The sequence below is a fragment of the Harpia harpyja genome, chromosome 1 (genome assembly GCF_026419915.1).
Source record: "Harpia harpyja isolate bHarHar1 chromosome 1, bHarHar1 primary haplotype, whole genome shotgun sequence".
Lineage (NCBI taxonomy): Eukaryota > Metazoa > Chordata > Aves > Accipitriformes > Accipitridae > Harpia > Harpia harpyja.
The window spans coordinates 57127346-57148451 of record NC_068940.1 but is presented as its reverse complement, the minus strand read 5'-3'; the positions used below and the strand labels follow the sequence as shown (position 1 = coordinate 57148451).

The 21106-nt window shown below is 41.6% G+C and overlaps 1 protein-coding gene across 7 annotated transcripts in view; it reads right to left on the bottom strand.

Moving 5' to 3' along the window:
• The window catches only part of TPK1 (thiamin pyrophosphokinase 1), a 324730-nt gene that overhangs the window by 125015 nt on the left and 178609 nt on the right, over window positions 1–21106 (bottom strand). For 6 of the 7 annotated variants that reach the window (XR_008236464.1, XM_052795439.1, XM_052795420.1 and 3 more), the window contains one exon: window positions 13694–13789. Coding sequence is in view for 6 of the 7 variants with exons in the window: in XM_052795420.1 (XP_052651380.1) it covers window positions 13694–13789 (96 nt within the window). In the remaining variant the exon portion in view is untranslated. Of the gene's footprint in view, window positions 1–13693; window positions 13790–18082; window positions 18165–21106 lie in introns of those variants that run through there. The other variant, XM_052795428.1, reaches the window with a different exon arrangement.

The window sequence follows — 21106 nt, the reverse complement described above, 5'->3', positions numbered from 1 at the left end:
AGCACCAGCCACACACTTCTACTTTGCAGCAGTCTTAATACCTTGCTCTTCCCTCTGCCCCTAATAGTCCTTTCTAGGTAAGGAAAAGAAAAAAAAGGAGAAAGATCCACCACAGCTTCAAAAGATTTGACCAATATTACAGCTTCACTGTTTCTCTTGACTGTTAAAAGGCCGCACAATGTTACAAAAAGAGGGAAAATGTCACGGGGGAAAAAAAACCCAACAAAACTGGTAAGGAAGCATTCTTACATGCACTACTTAGGTTATATAAGTTTCCTTGAACAGGATAAAAAAAGAAGCCACTGAAAAAGGTTAATTTGTTGACTCACCTACTGCTTGAAGGACCAGATCATTGCAGTTTATGAAGTTATGAAACTGTTCTCTCTAAAGCCAGTGTTTCTACACTCATGGATATAGAAAACTGCTAAAGGTTTTTATAAAACTATCTCACCAATAGCCAAAACCCTGTCATTTATTCTTGACAAGCATCTCCATTTAGTAGGAAGAAATCATATTTGAGATGTGAAAAATGTCCTATTATAATCTGCAGTTAAAATTTTCTGTACCAGCACAATTTTCTTGATATGCTTAATTATAAAGATAAACTTATATGCCATTAACTAAACAGAATTTCATAGAAATAAATTACAGGAGATTTCATAACACCACAGTATTCATGTGTCGAGCAGAAAAAAAATAAACCAAGTTATTTATTAAAATCTCAGGCAACAAACTGAGTCCTTGAACTGCAGAGAAATTCCTTGTGTCAAAAGCTATGGTTGTTCAAGATTTCCTGCTACAATATCCACCTCCAAGACTCTGACAATGCAAGTATGACAGTCTTTTGTGAATAGTGGTATGTCAGCGTAGCCTGACCACTTTCCCAGCATGGAGGCAGTTAGAATCATAGAATCACAGAATCATAGAATCATTTAGGTTGGAAAAGACCTTCAAGATCGAGTCCAACCATCAACCACGCCCACTAAACCATGTCCTGAAGTACCCCGTCTACTCGCTTTCTGAATACCTCCAGGGATGGTGACTCAACCGCTTCCCTGGGCAGCCTATTCCAATGTCTGACAACCCTCTCAGTAAAAAAATTTTTCCTAATATCTAACCTAAATCTCCCTAGCCTCAACTTGAGGCCATTTCCTCTCGTCCTATCTCCAGCCACCTGACAGAAGAGACCAGGCCAAGGAAAACGACCGGCCTGGCTGAACGGGGAGCTTCTGCTAGGAGTCAAGAATAAAAGGAGAGTTTATCATCTCTGGAGGAAAGGGCGGGCAACTTGGGATGAGTACAGGGATCTTGTTAGATCATACAGAGAGAAAATTAGAGAGGCAAAAGCTCAGCTAGAACTAAATCTGGCCGCTGTCATTAAGAGACAACAAAAAATGTTTTTACAAATACGGTAACAGTAAAAGAATCCCAAGGAGAATATCTATCCTTTAATGGATACAGAAGGGAACGTAGCAACAAGAGATGAGGAAAAGGCTGAGGTACTTAATGCCTTCTTTGCCTCAGTCTTTAATAGGGAGACCAGTTATCCTCAGGGTACTCCACCCCTTGAGCTGGAAGGTAAGGATGAAGAGCAGAACATACCCCCCTTAATCCAGGAGGAAATAGTTAGTGACCTACTACGCCATCTGGACACTCACAAATCTATGGGACCTGATGGGATCCATCCAAGAGTACTGAGGGAACTGGCAGAGGTCCTTGCCAAGCCACTCTCCATCATCTATCAGCGATCCTGGTCAACAGGGGAGGTCCCAGAGGACTGGAGGCTTGCCAATGTGACTCCCATTTATAAGAAGGGTCGGAGGGAGGATCCGGGGAACTACAGGCCTGTCAGCCTGACCTCGGTACCAGGGAAGATTATGGAACAGTTTGTCTTGAGAGCACTCACATGGCAAGTCCAGGATAAGAAGGGGATCAGGCCCAGTCAGCATGGGTTTACGAAAGGCAGGTCCTGCTTGACCAACCTGATCTCCTTCTATGACCAGGTGACCCGCCTAGTGGATGAGGGAAAGGCTGTCGATGTTATCTACCTTGACTTCAGCAAGGCCTTTGACGCTGTCTCTCATGGCATACCCCTTGAGAAACTGGCGTCTCGTGGCCTGCACTCTTCACTGGGTGAAAAACTGGCTGGATGGCCGAGCCCAGAGGGTTGTGGTGAATGGGGTGAAATCCAGCTGGCGGCAGGTCACTAGTGGTGTTCCCCAGGGCTCGGTGTTGGGCCCTGTTCTGTTTAATATCTTTATTGATGATTTGGATGAGGGGATTGAGTGCACCCTCAGCAAGTTTGCAGACGACACCAAGTTGGGAGGCAGGGTCGATCTGCTTGAGGGTAGGGAGGCTCTACAAAGAGATCTGGACAGGCTGGATCGATGGGCTGAGGCCAATCGTATGAAGTTCAACAAGGCCAAAGCTGTGCTCCTGTAAAGCAGAAGGGGCTGGAGGGGGGAGGAGAATCACCTATCCTATCAAAAATAGTTACAAACAGGACAAAATTGGTGGTTACAAAGGGAACAGTAAATCGCCTGTAGTAACCTCACATTTTCTGTTTCAAATATATTTAGCCTTTGACTAAGTTGAGAGAACAGTAGCTGGCTTCCTTATTAGCTTCCACAGTCTTGTTAAGGAGCATATCCTTGATCTCTCCCATCCCTTGAACTGCCTAAACAAATGGTATTTTTTCCCCTTGTTCTTCCCCTCCCCAAAGCTTGATATGCAGTTACTCTTTTTTAAACAAACAAACAAAAATCAATGCATTCTCCAGAAATCCCACTCTGCTTCTGCCTTTTTTCTTTACATTACCTTCATAGACCAAATACAAGCCCCAGTAGAGTATAAAAGGATTACATAAGAGAATTTCTCAGTATGGGATGCACTGTGTTCTTGCAGGCACCCATTTTGCGTGAAATTATTCTAACACAAAGATATTCAGTGTGTCTTGATGCCCACACCTATAGGGAAACAGGTAGACAGCCTGCTTCCTTCACATGAAATTAGGGTGTTTCTCTTTGGGAACTGGCAAGTTCTGATATCCTGTATTACAAGAAATGTACTTTGCCATACCTTTACAATGGGAAGCCTTAAAATAATTCAGCAGTAGGAAAGATGGGTTACATACTGCATTCCTGGAAGGTGGATTTGGACCTTAAGAGTCACAATAGTCGGCACTCAAGGATATGTCTGTACACCCTATAGAAGGGATTTACTCCTGTTGAAAGGTATTACGAAATTCTACATTTTAGAAGTGGGAATTAACAGGAAACACTTTAGATCCATTTGTTTCGTTCTGACAGGAAAGGTTTATGAAGAGGATTACTATTAATAACTCATGAAAAACTTTTGATACAGTACTTGACAGTATAGAAACCTTTTCATTACACGTATTTAACTTCCCCTAAAATACATCTCATTTGCATTTTCTATTCTCCTCCTGTGAGGCATTAAGAAGAGAAGCTCAACAGTGCCACCAAAACCGAACAGGTTCATTCTTAGCCCTGCCTCCTATATGGAATTTGGAGATAGAGCCACAAACTTCAGGGTCCTTGTAAAAGCTTCACACTCCAGCTCCATGCCAGCTTTGGTGTCTTCCAGACTGCCTCTCCCCTGTTCATGGTATTTAGTTACTTCCCTGTTCCTAAATCCTAGTAATGGCCTGTTCTTATTCCTAGGCTTTCCTTTAAAAGTTATTCCCGCTACTGTTCTGGGTCCCCAAAAGTTTTCAGAAATGAAAACAAGTAGTGATCTGGCATGAAATTACCAACTACTAATGTGAACAGCAGAATTATGATTCAGTCAGGAACTGAAGCTGACATATTTACTGTTACAAAAATGTCATGTCATCACGAATAAGTTCAACTGATAGACAAACCCAATGCTAACCCAAACAGAACCTGGTACTTGCAATAACTATACCTTTTCTACATGGGACCGCTCTTTATGTGAAAAATTATTCTCTTTTAAAGTATTTTCTGATTTTCATTTTAGAGTATTTTCCGTTTTCCTTCAGGGTCTATTTTCTTCATGTAAAGACAAAACAGAGAGTGCTTAATAAGCTGTTTGAACACTGCATAGCTGGAAGTGGTACATGAACATCATCACTTCATGGTTTTCTCTTCAGCACTATAAACACAGGACTTCACTAACATTAAGTTTAGTTTTGCCTCCTTCAACAGAAAAGAAAGTGGACTGATTTGACACTTTCTTTAAAAGGGCAAAGAGAAGAATGCTTGCATTCACTTAAAAGAAGTAATATCCTAGACTACTGACAGATTGAACCCTTAAAGTGTAATTTTAAGATGGAAATGTTAGTATAGTATCCCTTTACTGCAACGGGTTTTTAGGAAGAGTTGGTTTGGATTTTTTCATTTTTTCATATTGACACTGATGCTTTTATCAATTTAAACACACTAACATTAAACCACTAAAAGGCATGTAGGTTTCAATAAAATTCATTTTTTATATCTTAAGCCCATATAACCAAAAGAGCTGCTTTAACTTTTTTTAAGCAGTAAAGATAATAAGTTGAATGAAAAGTCCCAGAGCTTAGTTTTAAGACTAAATGGTATTTTAGATGAAACAGTTAAAGAAAGCAGAGTTTGTAACTCTGAGATGAAGATAATGGCTGAAATTTATCTTTACATTATGAGGATTTTTCTTGGAGCTGCATAATTGATAAACACACTTCCACTTCTCACTGGTGTGAGCTGCTATGAGCTGCCTGTGACAGGGACAGTACTACGGAAATAGCACTTGATGAAGATTGGGAATTGGAGGATCATCCCCATCTGTACCACTAGTATGCTGAGAGACTGGACAAGTTGCTTCTGTACTTCTGCTTTCTGACTTGCAAATCGAAGATAATCGTGTTCACTTTTAATGAAAGATCTGTTGATCTCTAAATAAGAGATATTGTAAGTATGCCTATCGTTTTGCCAGTTCAATTGGTTTCCTGAAATAGCTTGTGTTACATGACAGAAAATTAAGAACAGAAAGTAGTACCAGACAGAAATTACTGTAAATAAGTTTCCTTGAAGTTCTTGTAATGTAGAAAGGAAAGTACTCACATAACCACAGAATGGATAAAATTGTGATTAAAGCAGTAAAGCAAAATGTGCACACCTAAGTGTTCAATAGACCATAAACAACGTAAAAGAAACACATGGCAGAAATAAAGACAGAGTTATTAAGACATTAAAAAAGCATCACATAGGGCCAGGAAGGTATACTGCCAGGAAATTTGTGCTTTTATATACATACATGCACGTGCATGTTTGTGCATGCATACTCACAGTCGTGCAGAAAGAGAAAGAGAAATATCTAACAACCTTTAGGTTGGAAAGAAACTTCAGGAGTCACGATTCTGTGGGTGGTACTTCACTGCTTCACCCATCCAATACAATGCAATTCACAAATGAATTAGGGCTGTGGAGAGGGAAAATCAAGACTGATTCTAGCTTGCACATATAAAGGGTACTGCTTGTTCTAACATTCACTGCAGTATGTAATTATAAATACATACAATTAGGTGTCTTAGATATCACAAAATGACCCCAATGCTGCTTTCTGCATGATTTGGCTATGCAATCAAAATATACAATGTAAACTGGAAATGAATGACCCTGAGGATTCAGAAACTATTCTAAGAGTTTTTATTTGAGACATAAGGAAAAAGCAGTTATGAATTTCACTAATTATTCTAGAAGACAGACTTACTGCTGTTTATATTGAACAAGAAGTTAAAGAACTACCAGGGTGTTTCTTCTCCCAGATTTGTGTCTCAGTTGACCGTCAACTCCAATTGCATCTTTCCTTGTGGTAAAGGCATTTCTAAGGCCTCTTCTCAAACTGAATTCTCCAACAACCAGTAAAATTCTAACTTTGCAGCATTCTCTCTAGCAGGGAAACTGAGTGTCTATCTCACCCTCACTCCCACTCAGGTGATCTCTGAGAAAGCTAGCTGTTTGACATGATTATCTTTCAGTACTTTATTCCTCTACTTAAAAGTTATTTGCTCAAAAGCTATTTGGGTGAGCAGGAAGGAAGAGAAGGAGGAGGATGGATGTGCAGAGACATGGAAAGTAAGTTACACAAACTTAATTCCTTTGGAACAAAATATTGCCCCCATATGTTCACGTGAGCTCAAAAACCTCCTTGACATAGAACTTCCATAGAGGTGACTGATAGATCAGAGTCGAAATTTTAAACGTTCAGTATAGCAGATAAATGATAACTTATTCTCTAACCAACAGAGGAACATCTGTTTCAAATATCTCAGCTTCTCACAGTTGAATTTCATCCAGACAAACTATGTCACAGGATTGTGGATCCATGGTATACATTGAATGTAATTAATTTCTTAGCTTAACATATTGCTACCCAGAAAGAGCAGCAAACACAGCATGACTGTGTTATCAATTTTTTTTTTAAATACTAAAGAGATACTTTGCTTGTTTAGTAACTTCAACTATAAATCACAGGGAAACAGATTTGTAGTTTCTCTTTGTCATATTCCTCTTTGACAAGTGCTCTGGATAAGCCAAAGAGAGTGGGTAAAAATCAAAGCTGGAGACATACATATTTTTCCCGGAACCAGGAAGACACATTCCACGTAGTTAATACTCTCAGTTAAAAGGAAAGCTTTTATAATCTTTTTTCCAGAAGGAAAAAACCCCACATTGTGACATGCAAATTTGTACTTCAGGCCAAAAATGCAAATGCAGATGAAGAACCCCTTCTCTATCCATTTCTAGTTTTCAGACCCTGGACCTTCCTTTCTTCTCAGCTGCATGTACTTCCCAGGTGACCATAGAATTCAATGGCAGCTTTCTTCTCTGAAGAGATCTGCATTCTCCTCTGTCGTGGTTTAATCCCAGCCAGCAACTAAAGACCACGCAGCCGCTCACTCACTCCCCCCACCCAGTGGGATGGGGGAGAAAATCAGGAAAAGAAGCAAAACCCATGGGTTGAGATAAGAATGGTTTAATAGAACAGAAAAGAAGAAACTAATAATGATAATGATAACACTAATAAAATGACAACAGTAATAATGAAAGGATTGGAATGTACAAATGATGCGCAGTGCAATTGCTCACCACCCGCCGACCGACACCCAGCTAGTCCCCGAGCGGCGATTCCCCGCCCCCACTTCCCCCAGTTCCTATACTAAATGGGACATCACATGGTATGGAATACCCTGTTGGCCAGTTTGGGTCAGCTGCCCTGGCTGTGTCCTGTGCCAACTTCTTGTGCCCCTCCAGCTTTCTCGCTGACTGGGCATGAGAAGCTGAAAAATCCTTGACTTTAGTCTAAACACTACTTAGCAACAACTGAAAACATCAGTGTTATCAACATTCTTCGCATACTGAACTCAAAACATAGCACTGTACCAGCTACTAGGAAGACAGTTAACTCTATCCCAGCTGAAACCAGGACAGTATCCACCCCTTATTCTATACCATTGACGTCATGCTCAGTTCCCATACCTTTAGTTACACCCTGGTCAATCATCATCACCTTTCCATCCGTTTAAGACATATGAACAATGATATATATATATATGTATATATATGTATACACACACAGAGATATCATTCCTTTAGTTTATGGGTTATGTTCATTAAATGTTCGTTGAGTTCATTTAGTTCCCGACTCTGGGCTCCATCTGTCATACCAGTCTTTCTGGGCAGGAGGGATGGTGCAAAGTCCTCTCAGTCAGTAGAGCAGAATTGGGCTTCAGTGTGGTGTGACGAGCAGGTGACATTTGGTGCAGCAGGAGGATGGTGTGCACCGTTGGATTGTTGCATGCTGGAGTCAGTTCTGGTTCCATCACTACTGCGCTTTGCTCAGTTTTTCTTGCTTGATCTAAGTAATTCTTATGATAGTACTATGGATATAGCATATAACAATTATAGTAATGATAACATACAGTAGCAGGGTTATATAGCAACTAATATCATACAGTTTAATTCTGGCTATTCTCACCTAAAATCAAATCCCCTTGAGGCACACATCGGACTTCCCCATCTTTTCGCATCACCCACCAAGTGCACCCAGGCCCTTGAGCAAAAGCAATCCCATGAATGGGTTTACCTTTGCCTGAGGCAGGACTAACCCAGACTGTCTTCCCTAGCATATTTTTTATGTGCACTACAGGGACTTTATCCCCTTCTACAGTACGTAAAAATTCTGACTGGGCAGGGCCACCCCGATTGGCAGATCCTCTGGTGTTGACTAACCGGGTGGCTTTTGCTAAACGTGTATCCCAATGTTTGAAAGTTCCACCCCCCATTGTTCTCAATGTAGTCTTTAACAGTCCATTGTATCGCTCAATTTTCCCAGAGGCTGGTGCATGATAGGGGATATGATACACCCACTCAATGCCATGCTCTTTGGCCCAGGTGTCTATGAGGTTGTTTTGGAAATGAGTCCCGTTGTCTGACTCAATTCTTTCTGGGGTGCCATGTCGCCACAAGACCTGCTTTTCGAGGCCCAGGATAGTGTTCTGGGCAGTGGCATGGGGTACAGAATATGTTTCCAGCCATCCGGTGGTTGCTTCCACCATTGTGAGCACACAGCGCTTGCCTTGGTGAGTTTGTGGGAGTGTGATATAGTCAATCTGCCAGGCTTCCCCATATTTATATTTCAGCCATCGCCCTCCATACCACAGGGGCTTTAACCGCTTGGCTTGCTTAATTGCAGCACATGTTTCACATTCATGGATAACCTGTGCAATAGTGTCCATGGTCAAGTCCACCCCTCGGTCACGAGCCCATCTATATGTTGCATCTCTTCCCTGATGGCCTGAACCATCATGGGCCCACCGAGCCATAAATAGCTCACTCTTATGTTGCCAGCCCAGGTCCACCTGAGCCACTTCAATCTTGGCAGCCTGATCCACCTGCTGGTTGTTTTGATGTTCTTCAGTGGCCCGACTCTTGGGTACGTAAGCATCTACATGACGTATTTTTACAACCAGATTCTCTAGCCGGGACGCAATATCTTGCCACAGTGCAGCAGCCCAAATGGGTTTACCTCTGCGCTGCCAGTTGCTCTGCTTCCATTGCTGTAGCCACCCCCACAGGGCATTTGCCACCATCCATGAGTCAGTATAGAGATAGAGCACTGGCCACTTTTCTCTTTCAGCAATATCTAATGCTAACTGGATGGCTTCCACCTCTGCAAACTGACTCGATTCACCTTCTCCTTCAGCAGTTTCTGCAACTTGTCGTGTAGGACTCCATACAGCAGCCTTCCACCTCCGATGCTTTCCCACAACGCGACAGGATCCGTCAGTGAACAGGGCATATTGCCTCTCATTTTCTGGCAGTTTATTATACAGCGGGGCCTCTTCAGCATGTGCCACCTCCTCTTCTGGCGACATTCCAAAATCTTTGCCTTCTGGCCAGTCTGTGATCACTTCCAAAATTCCTGCGCGACTGGGGTTTCCTATGCGAGCCCGTTGTGTGATCAGTGCAATCCACTTACTCCACGTGGCATCAGTCGCGTGATGTGTAGAGGAGACCCTCCCTTTGAACGTCCAGCCCAGCACTGGCAGTCAGGGTGCTAAGAGGAGCTGTGTTTCAGTACCAACCACTTCTGAGGCAGCTCGAACTCCTTCATATGCTGCCAATATCTCTTTTTCAGTTGGAGTATAGCGAGCCTCGGATCCTCGATATCCTCGACTCCAAAACCCCAGGGGTCGGCCTCGGGTCTCCCCGGGTGCTTTCTGCCAGAGGCTCCAGGTAGGGCCATTCTCCCCAGCTGCAGTATAGAGCACATTTTTAACATCTTGTCCTGCCCGGACTGGTCCAAGGGCTACTGCATGAACAATCTCCCATTTAATTTGTTCAAAGGCTTGTTGTTGCTCAGGGCCCCATTTAAAATCATTCTTCTTCCGGGTCACTTGATAGAGAGGGCTTACAATCAGACTGTAATTTGGAATATGCATTCTCCAAAACCCCACAACACCTAAGAAGGTCTGTGTTTCCTTTTTATTAGTCGGTGGAGAAATAGCTGCTATTTTGTTGATCACATCCATTGGGATCTGACGACGTCCATCTTGCCATTTTATTCCTAAAAACTGGATCTCCTGAGCAGGTCCCTTGACCTTACTTTCTTTTATGGCAAAACCGGCTTTCAGAAGGATTTGGATTATTTTCTTCCCTTTCTCAAAGACTTCTTCTGCAGTGTTGCCCCATACGATGATGTCGTCAATGTATTGCAGGTGTTCCGGAGCTTCACCTTTTTCCAGTGCAGTCTGGATTAGTCCATGGCAAATGGTGGGGCTGCGTTTCCACCCCTGGGGCAATCGATTCCAAGTGTACTGGACACCCGTCCAAGTAAAGGCAAATTGTGGACGACAATCTGCTGCCAGAGGGATTGAGAAAAATGCATTAGCAATATGTCAGTTGTGGCATACCACTTGGCTGCCTTTGACTCTAGTTCATATTGAAGTTCTAGCATATCTGGAACAGCAGCACTCAGCGGTGGCGTAACTTCATTCAGGCCGCGATAGTCAACTGCTAGTCTCCACTCCCCATTAGACTTTCGCACTGGCCATATGGGACTATTAAAGGGTGAGGGAGTTTTGCTGATCACTCCTTGGCTCTCCAGTTGGCGAATCAACTTGTGGATGGGAATCAGAGAGTCTCGGTTGGTGCAATATTGCCGCCGGTGCACCGTTGTGGTAGCAATTGGCACTTGTTGTTCTTCAACCCTCAGTAACCCCACAATCGAAGGGTCTTGAGAGAGACCAGGCAGGGTAGACAGCTGTTCAGTGCCCTCCGTCTCCAAGGCAGCTATACCAAAAGCCCATCAATACCCCTTCGGGTCCTTAAAATACCCTCTCCTGAGATAGTCTATGCCAAGGATACACGGAGCCTCTGGACCAGTCACAATGGGGCGTTTCTGCCATTCATTCCCAGTTAGGCTTACTTCAGCTTCCAATACAGTTAACTCTTGGGATCCCCCTGTCACACCAGAAATACAAATGGGTTCTGCCCCTTTATAACTTGATGGCATTAGAGTGCACTGTGACCCGGTGTCTACTAGAGCCTTATACTCCTGTGGGTCTAACATGCCAGGCCATCGAATCCACACAGTCCAATAGACCCGGTTATCCCTTTCCTCCACCTGGCTGGAGGCAGGGCCCCTCTAATTCTGGTCAGAGTATCCAGTATTCACTTCTCGTAAAATTGGCTCAGAAGTCCCTTCAAGAGGATCAGAAATAAGATCAGTCCTTCTACTCTGTTTGGAAACTGGAGCGGCATTTTAGATATATGGCTTGAACAGTCTGTTTCCTTACCACTTGACATTTTTTATGCCAGAATGTTACCCATAAAGATGATGAAATTAAATGCAAATTTAGGTATTTAAAGAGGCTAGAGTTTCAGCGGAGGCAAGTGGTTGCATCCATGGACTGAGGCCAGTATATGTTGCAAATGATCAGAATCTCTGTGTTACTGGGGGACCAAGCATCAAGCTAAGCACTGCATTATCAGGACATACAGAAGACTCACCAAGCCTCCTACTATCAAATTATACCTAACGCTTCTGAACAAGGGGCAAATTGGAACCCAAACTAGTAATTTATACAGTTGTGATACAGTTTTGGGTTCCATTTGCTTAAGTTTCATGTATTATTTGCCTAAGTTGAATCAACAACTTCTTGAAACTCCTTATGTCAGAAAATGCAGAAGACCAAAAATAGCAATGCATGCTTTAGGTAGCGTGCATGAATCCGCTGATAGCATCTTACTATGTTTTATGTAACAGACACTGCAAGAAAGAAGCTGCTAGGATTTAATGAACATGGTACTTAGTTTTAGAAAACATATCTGTGTTACTTCTTGCACCTCTGAAAAACTCAGACTGTATTTAAAGCCCATCTTACATGTAACAGCATGAAAATATAACCGAACTGAAATCTTAGGTTTAGTGCATTGGCATGAAGTCTACACAATTACTGCAATTACAGTCTGTCTTGTACTTCACAAATATCATCAAGGATTACAATGCAGTATCCTTTAGTCAACTTAACAGGGTTTTACCTAGGAGAGTGATCAAAGAATTCAAAGTTTTACAAATAGGCTACTTATTGTTGAAACACATCTGTAGCTGTCATGTTCCCATTGCTCTTATTTTAACCACACATTGATTATTCATTATAAAACCTCTTGTGATAGCTTAAAAAAATCCCTCTATAGCAATAGCTGGGATTTGATAACGAACCGAATCCAGGAAACACTTGAGTTCTTCATTCTACGGGTAATTCTGTTAAGAGGGAAGCACCTTACTTGCCAAAGTCAAAACAAATCCTAGGCATAGGTGGCTCATCTGTTCTGATGGCACTTATTACATTCGTGTCCTAGATGGCAAGACAGCCCTCTGTGCTCTTGTGATGATAAATTATAGGGGGAAAAATATAAGCTATCATATAAGAGTTTCCTGGCTTACAGCCAGACAGATAAGAGAAGTGAACAGAGAAACCCTCCCATCTCTGTCTATACTGATGGGGAAAAAAACCTGATGAACAACAGTATGTATTGAGGGCAGCAAGAGGAGACACAACTGCAGATGGGCGTTGTGCAAGAGCACTCTGAAACGTCCCATGGACATCTATTTCCTTTAGAAGATCAAGACATTTCCAAATAGCTTAAGCAAAACCTTGTTAATAATTTATCAGCCTGGAGTGAGGAGAGAAGAAAGAGGGAGTGGTATTGGCCTTTCCATCTCTTTCTGCTTTGCTGGAGTACAGTGATCTCAGGAAGTCAGGCAACTTTCCTACCCTGCTACAATGAAAATGGGAAAAGAGGAGGTTTACACATCTCCTTACATCTTGTGCTGTTGTTTTCATTTTCTTACATGACTCTTGCCCTCACTGTTGGTAAGAGGATGCAGCAGCTGTTTCCTCTCAATTCCTCTCACCCATACATATAGAGCCGAAGAGAGAGCTCAGCCCTTACGAATGACTGCTCCATGGGGAGGAAAGGGCAGCAATCCCAAGAGCACATCTGCCATCGACTCATCATGTTGGAAATTCCCAAGGAATTTTAATGTTGCATCTCAGAGAGATGAAACAAGTGGGCCTCCAAAACCGAACTGTGGAAGGGGAGGGGGAATGTTGCCTCCTTTGCCTTTCCAATGAAATGAGCAGCTGACAACTCCATATGGCTCCTTTTAAGTTTAGTGCACTGCTTGCTCTGCAAAGGTTCCCTTTGATTCCAGGGGAACCTTTTGCAGAAGGAGGTATTGCTTACCATACGTAATATTGGCAGGATAAGATTCCCCCTCCTATCTCACCTTTGGGAGTGGAGAGGAAGGAGATGAACATCAAGGCTGAGCGTGCCAAGACTTGAAAATATATTTACATGCCGAAGTGGGACTCTTGCTTTGAACATCAGCCACAACAGCTCTTCTGCACTTTGGGTAGTTCATTAACAGAGATCAATACAAGCTGCCTTTTAAGAAAGCCAATGCTTGTTCATTGACACACTGCGTAATTCCTTTTAGCAAAAGCATCAATGCTTACAAGGTGTGCAGTAAATTATGGCAAAACCGCAGAATGGCAAGGCTACAGAAAATATTGTTTCATTTCAGTGCAAACTTAAAACATAAACTAAATACATTGAGAGGAAGAGTAATTACTAAGAACCAGAGACAAAAGATGTGTTGCCTTTACCTGGAGGCTGTTCTTCTCTATCTTCTTCTGGAGTATCTGCAGGCACTTGGTGAAATCTGTGAGGTCCTGATCCATGGTCTCAATTAACTCACATCCCTGGTGAAGAAGCAGCAAAACAGAGAGAAAAAAAAAATTATGTCAGTCATCTTTCAATTTTGAGAACTAATGCTGTCTTTGGTGAAATTAACTGCAGTCAAGAACTCCTAAAGACTCTGCATGGAGATGCAGAATTAAGTAAAATACTATTATTCTTGCAGAGCCCAAAGACTGTAGGTCCCAGTGGAACAAATTGTTATGAAACAGCAGTTTGATAGGCACAGGAGTAGATATTCAAAACCCATCGAGTACATTTGTGAGTTTAGATAAGCATGTTCTACTATGCTCTGCTGGATTGACAAGTTCTGGTATAGTTAACCCTGGGTCATCAGTAACTTTCACGATCAGGTTCCAGGAAAATGACTGTCCTCTCTGGTGCTACAGTTACTACGTTTCTGTTACATATATTCAAATGTGTATAAATGTAAGCATACAAAAGCGTTCAAGCTTCCCGGCACCAGCGCACAGTACTAGTTAATTTGCAGTGATACAACAATTTCCTTGCAGTGGGGTAATATGGATGAGAGCGTGTTAAAGTGGAGAAGAGCATGGGTTCAGATTTCTTAATTGAGAGCTAAAGCAATTCCTAAGCCTCTGATAAAAAGCTGAGTGAGGAAAAGTGGAGTATATCTACCACATAAAGTCACTATTCAAAGAGGTTTCAAGGATACAAAATACCCAATACAGCAGCATAAATTAAAATAAGAACAATACACAATGGATTTAGAGGTTCCCTCTCCTACCACTTCAAGGTCCCCTTAAAAGCCTCCTAGCTTTGTCTTTATCTGACAGATTTTATGTTTCTGCTATACACAATAAGAACTGATAAGAGAAAAGTATAGAGACTACAGAATCTTTGTACGTGTGCCTGTGTGTATAAAGTACATTATTTTGTTACATCAGAAAAAAACCCCAAACATTAAAGTTGCTTCTACCTTAGTGGTAAAAACAAAGGCACAGAAGACAAAATTTCCCAGATCAGTGTGCATGGATGGAGTTTAGTGGATTGCAGCCAACAAAATAATGAGCATCCAATAGGAAGACATACATTATCACCGAAATGCTTCCCCGCACAGCCAGAATGCATATAAAACCAAACAAAACCATCATGCAGTAGGGGATTTGGATGAAGTGGAAGAGATAAGGGAGGAGATAACAGCATGCTTTTTATTATACGTCTTCTCTTCCCTCCTCAAAAACTTCTGAAAGGAAACCTGGTCAGAAGCGGTAGCCTGATACTTATTATTGCTCTAAATACCTTTTCAAGTAGTAATAACAGGCCCAGTGAGGTGAAGCAATGCTGCTGCCACCACGAAGAGGCTAGGGAAAATGCAGCTGGAGCCTGGACTCAGTGCTAAGCGTCATACAATTTGAAGAGCTGCCATGTCTCCACTCTTCACCAGGAAAGGCTGAAACATAAAACTGGCAGGGGGGAGAAGGGACGCAAGCCATCTGGAGTCTGTAATGAACATGTGAGTTGTGCAACGCCAGCCAGAGACACCAAGGGAGCCCAAGAAAGGTACAGGGATGTTCAGGCCTACCGAGAAAGCTCACAGTTGGATCTGAAAATTACTGAAGGTAATTTGTTAATCAAAACTACTCTAAATGAAAAGATGTGTCATTCACTAAGAACAGGGTGCTCTCAGACAGTCTCGTTATCAGCATTGATAGTGGCAAGAGAGACCAAGCTGTGAGAAACTGTGAACAGACAGAACCTCCCCAGTCTTTCACAATCAGCCTTTGAACAGCACGAGAACGTGACAGATGAAGACTAAATCAATGGCAGGGACAGGTACTGCTGAGCATGGGGGAAGAGACAGAACCCGAGTTACCAGTTCTTAAATTAGCAATAGAGAAGGATGGTCTTTTATCTTTTGCCAGGGCCATTCCTTGGCTTCACAGCGCTGGCAGAAGTAAGTGGTTTATAGGTACCAATTTATAAATAAAAGATTTAACCCCCGCTCTCCTCCAGCACTTTGAAATACTCCTTCCTGCAGTCACTAACAAGCCTGATCTCCTCCTTGGACAGTCAGGTTTTGGCAGCTGCAGGTAGGCTGCAACTCTGCTTTCCACCCAGGGAATACCAAATTGTCTGTGTTTTTTTCTTTTTTTAAGTGATGATCTACAACAGCTCAAATTATTTTATTATTTTGTGCTTTCTACTATTAAAAACATTTCACTTAAGGTTAGTTCTTGCCTAGCTTCTCAGGATGTTCTTTGATAAGAAAAATATTTCAGAGCAACTACAAGGTACCACCAAGGCAAGATAACGTCAGCATGGTGGCTGGAGAGCACCGTAGGTCATCTACCACAGCTCCAGAAGAAAGCCGTGATGCACCACACATAGACATCCTACGTTCAGACCTGCTACTGTCTTTTGCCCATATTCAGAATAAAAGGCCTCAAATACATGTCACAGAGATGCAATCTAAATGTGTAAACAGGATGTCAAACGCACAATTCATTAAAGGCAGGTCACTACCCGTGATATTGAAACCAAGAGGGTACTGTGGCAGCAGTAACTAAAAACGAAACTTGGCTTAACAGTGGTATCCTGAAACTGTTTACTCACTGTCTGCACCTTTGACACTTCATACAAGTACTGCTGTAGATCATACTGAAAAATTTTGACAGAGTGCCACCATTAAAGCCACCACTTCCTTCAAATTAAACTGTGATTTCTCATTCTCTTTCCACATCAAGCAGATAACCAGTTCTGGAATTGGCAGAGATTCAGAACTGCTCCTTTTGACACAATGGCAAAGAGACTGGCATGGTTAGACTGCACTGGGGAAGTGGACAGGCAGCAGCACTCGCATCTTCCTGCATCCTCTTTACAGCCTTGCTGGAATTAATATCTGTGCAGTTCATGTTCACTGATGGTAAGAGAGTTTTAGATAAATCTGTTGCTCCTGACATATCAAATCCAATATTTTATACCACAGAATTGGACGACAATTCAAATGCTGTTCTTGTTAACCTTCACCATATTATTCCTGACTGACAAAAACCTTGAAGACAGAGCTTTCCGATGCAGCCAGGGTTTAATGACAGTATAACAATTGCAAGATAGGCAATAACACTTTTATTTTTATAGATACCTGCTCAATTTAATAACACTAACCTTTGGTAAGAAAGTTAAAAAGCCAAACAAATTTAACATTAGGAAAGGTTAGAAAAATCAATACCACACAGCAGGAAAGAAAACAATAGATTGCATCTGATGACGATGTAACTTTGCTGAATGATAGGATGAGGCACACAGAATTAGGCTTTGGCTGTTCTGTCTTATTATAGCAGTTATGGGAGGCACATTGCTAAAGAAGGAGGAGTGTGCCAGACAAATGTAATAGGATTATTGAACCCTATATTTCAGACAGACACTGAAATCAGACAGGCACTGAAATGTCAATCTGAACATCTCAGCATTTCTCCCATTTTTAGAAATACTATGCATCACAGCATGTGTGTTTGAAGATAGCAGAGTGTAGGTGTCCATTCCCCCATGTCCTTATTAATCTCTTATTAAAGGAAAGTCATGTTTGTTCTTTCTCTAATCTTTCTAGGCATAAGAATATAATTAGGACAGAATGCATAAAATATCCTAATTTGTACTCTATCTCCAAGACCCTCCTATGGCAAGCCATTTGAGTCTATCTTTTGAAACCTGTGTCTGGCTGTGCTCACCGAGTGCACCAGTGACGTCCAGTTCAGTCTTTTAACAATTCCTGTTGTACTGAGGCTCAATTTTGAGGTATCAGTCTCAACACAGATGCACTTATGTATAGTGTTAATGGCAGACGCAGGACAACCATATATCCTCAAGTTAAAAGAGAAGAAGGAAGACACCTTACAGAGCCTCTCAAAACCACAGGACAGACAAATAAAGTTTAGGGAACCTATATAAATTAAATGGTATTTCTAAACATTCTCCTTCCCCTAGACCTCAGCTGCCCTCTCACCTGCCCAAACAGTAATGCACCCAATCAATCCCAATACCTCACAGACCAACTGAGTAAGAGCTATAGGTACACAGAACTATTTCAGTTGGAAAGGACTTTTCAAAGTCATCTGGTCCAACCTCTTGCTCCAAGTAGGTTAGATTTGCTCAGGTTGCTCAAGGCCCTTTCCAGTCTAGGTTGAGTATCTCCCAGGATGAAGACTCCACAACTTCTCTGGGCAACCTCTTCCAGTGCTTGACCACTCGTGTGTGAAATTTTCTTTCCCAGTGTCAAACTGGGATCTCCTGTATTGCAAATTGTGGTTGTTGCTTCTTCTCCTACCCCTGCTTACCTTAAAGAAGAGTCTGGTTCTGTCTGTTCTCTGCCCTCCCATTAGGAAGTTGAAGATGGCAATATGATCTCCCATTCACCTTTTCTTCTGGAGGCTGAACAAACCAGTTTCCCTCAGCCTTTTCTCATGCATCATGTGCTCTAGACTTCCCTAACATACATTTTCCTTACTTGCACTATATTGGCATGCAATATTTCCACCTCAAAGAGCCTGAAGAGGTCAATTAGCAGCAAGGAGATAGAGGGTTCCTAGTTCTCTCTTCTTTTTAATGTAAATTTCTGGCCCAGGGAATTTCAGTCATTTCGCCCCTCTGGTATCCTCTTCCACTTTTGCCCACTCGAAGAATAACCCCAAACCTCCACGTTCTTCATATACTAGCTGCAGTCACTTGAATGTTTCGAACCCCCAAACATTTTCATACCCAAATAGGCAAACAAGTATTTACACTCTGAATTGGACTTAATGCATTTGATACTGATAAACAACTGTAGGAAAAGGCATACACGGATCCAAGGAAAGTGCTGCTCTAGACAATGAATAGAAAGGGACCACAAGGTCTCACTGCGGGTCTTGGACCAGGCCTAGCAAAGAAGATAAACATGTTGATGCATAATAAAACAAGTTTAACAGATGACAGACATTATGTTCTACCACCTTGCCTATAGTAGGAAGGTGGTGTTGTGAGAGCAGAGCATTCAATCAGTATCGGAAATAAAAAAACCCCTAGTTTGGGAAAAATTTCTTGCAGAGATGGCAGTCACCCAGACAGTGGTCATCTTTATTGTTGGCCCAGTATTTCACAGATGATCCAAACCAACTCTCTCAGAGTGGAAATCAAGTCTAGCATGGGATAAAGATGGAGCAGGCTAGAATGTCACATGAGGTTTCTGAAAACATTTAAAGAGACAGGATTGGAGAAAGACAGAACAAGAATATCTAGCTTGAGCTACTGATAGGCATAAAAGCTGCATAGATTTCCTACAGGCTGTAAGTTACTAGAGACTAATGTAGTAAGATGGCACCAAAACCACGGAGCTGTTCTATGTCTATGAATTACAAACTGGCAGAAAATTAGTGAATTGAATCCTTTTGCATTTTGGGAGTAGGATGCAAGTATGGAAAGCAAAGCAGTTAAGTTCACTGATTTCTTTTGGGAGTTTCAAATACTGTTGAACAACAAGTATTGGAACAGCTTCTCTTTTGATCAGCTTAATTGCATGAATTGCCTTTTGATTTTTGTAGTAGAGAACAAAACAAATATGTGTAATTGGTGAAATGATTTTGGATATTTAAATAGCCAAAAATACGTAATTAAGTGAAATGCATTTTCTTTCAGTTTTTGGACTCAAATTTGGCTGACTGCTTGGCATCAGCGCAAAGCTAATACTGTACAGATTGCTTGGCCCTCAGTTCTGGGGTGGATGATGTTTTGAGTCGTCCAATTGCACATTAAGTGGTGCTGCCATTCAGATTAACTAAAAGAATTTATTAATCATGTTGAAGCATATGCACTGGAAGCCAAATAACTGAAATCCACACACAAGTGAAAGCCCTATTAGTGAAAAACAAACCAAGAATGTTTGGTTTTGACCATCACTTCTAACCTTATATAACACCACTTGATTTATTAAACAATTAAACTGGTGGCATACTATCTGGTGGCATGAAACAAAACCAGTAAATATATGTAAACATATGCACACCTGTGCAAACCAAAAGCTACATGAACTTGTCAAATTTGACAAGCGTTAAAAAAAAGACGACCTCTGTAGTTGAAACTTTGACTGCAACAGCTGCAGCCTCTCCTCCCTTCCCCTATTTCTATTTTGATAGAGTCTTTTTCAAAGTAAATAAAATGTTTCCTGGTTTTGTTTTTAATGAGGCAGCATGTGGCTTCTGGTGGAGGATAGCTTTTTTATACAATATATTTGAAGTTGAGATAGCAGCAATGAAAGCGTTCTTCTGCATTAATTAGGTTGCCCCCTTTCAAAAGAAAAGTCTATTGTTCATGAAATCATGGCAATTACTTAAAATGAACAAAATACGAGTCTGTTTGGTTGGTATTTGACCAATACTATAGAAAGCCAACATGCCTTCTTTGCCACCTATAACAAACTGAAAAGCAGAAAACCAAACGTTTCTAAATCTAAGAAACCAAACCCAAGGAAAAAACACTCACAAATTTAAAAGAAACAAACAAAAACCAAACAGCACAGTTAACATTCCATTTGCTGGATAAATTCCCAGTATTTATCTGTACTGGTGCAAATTCTTCTCATTTTATTAAGTTTGGTGAATGAAAGCAAACATCTTAAATACTCACCCCCAGGTCAAAAAGTGCAATAAAATATATGTCATTGCAACACCTTTACCAGAAGACCACTAATGTCTTTTAAAACTTTTAAATAACCAAGTGGAAAGGTAAGAGCTTCGTGTGAGAAAATTGAGGTAGAAAGGTCTGTCAGGAGCTGCAGTCTCATATATACAACCCGTATCTCTCCATACCATTTCTGGCATTTAAACAATAGATGTACATTTGTACATCCCTGTGCAACCCAGACATTTTATTTCTCCAAGCTGATGATTAAAACTGAGCACAGCACAGCAGTGACAGCCACCTGCTATTTTTGGATCTTCTCTGAAATTTCCCTTATGTGCCCTTCCTTCTCTGAAAAACAAAGGTTCAGAGAGAGGAGTTTTAACTGATGGTCAGGCTCCATCTGTAATCAGTACTGTGAAAAGCTTTTGTCTACTAAGCTGATTAGGCCCTTTGGATCCTAACCTACTGATAGGACTGATTACGGTACCTTGCTTTTCTTGGAAGGTAACCTGGAAACAGGAATTGCTACTCTGTCTGTGTGCATTTATATATGAAGATACGAGGTAGCTCGTGTAAGGGAAATCAGAGTGCTGGAATAGCACCAGTCTCTGACAGAAGGGAAGCACATGCCACTGATTGTAGACAGCACGAGTCACTACCCAGTCATGTCAATGAGAGTCTTTTTTGCTGACCTGGATGCACTT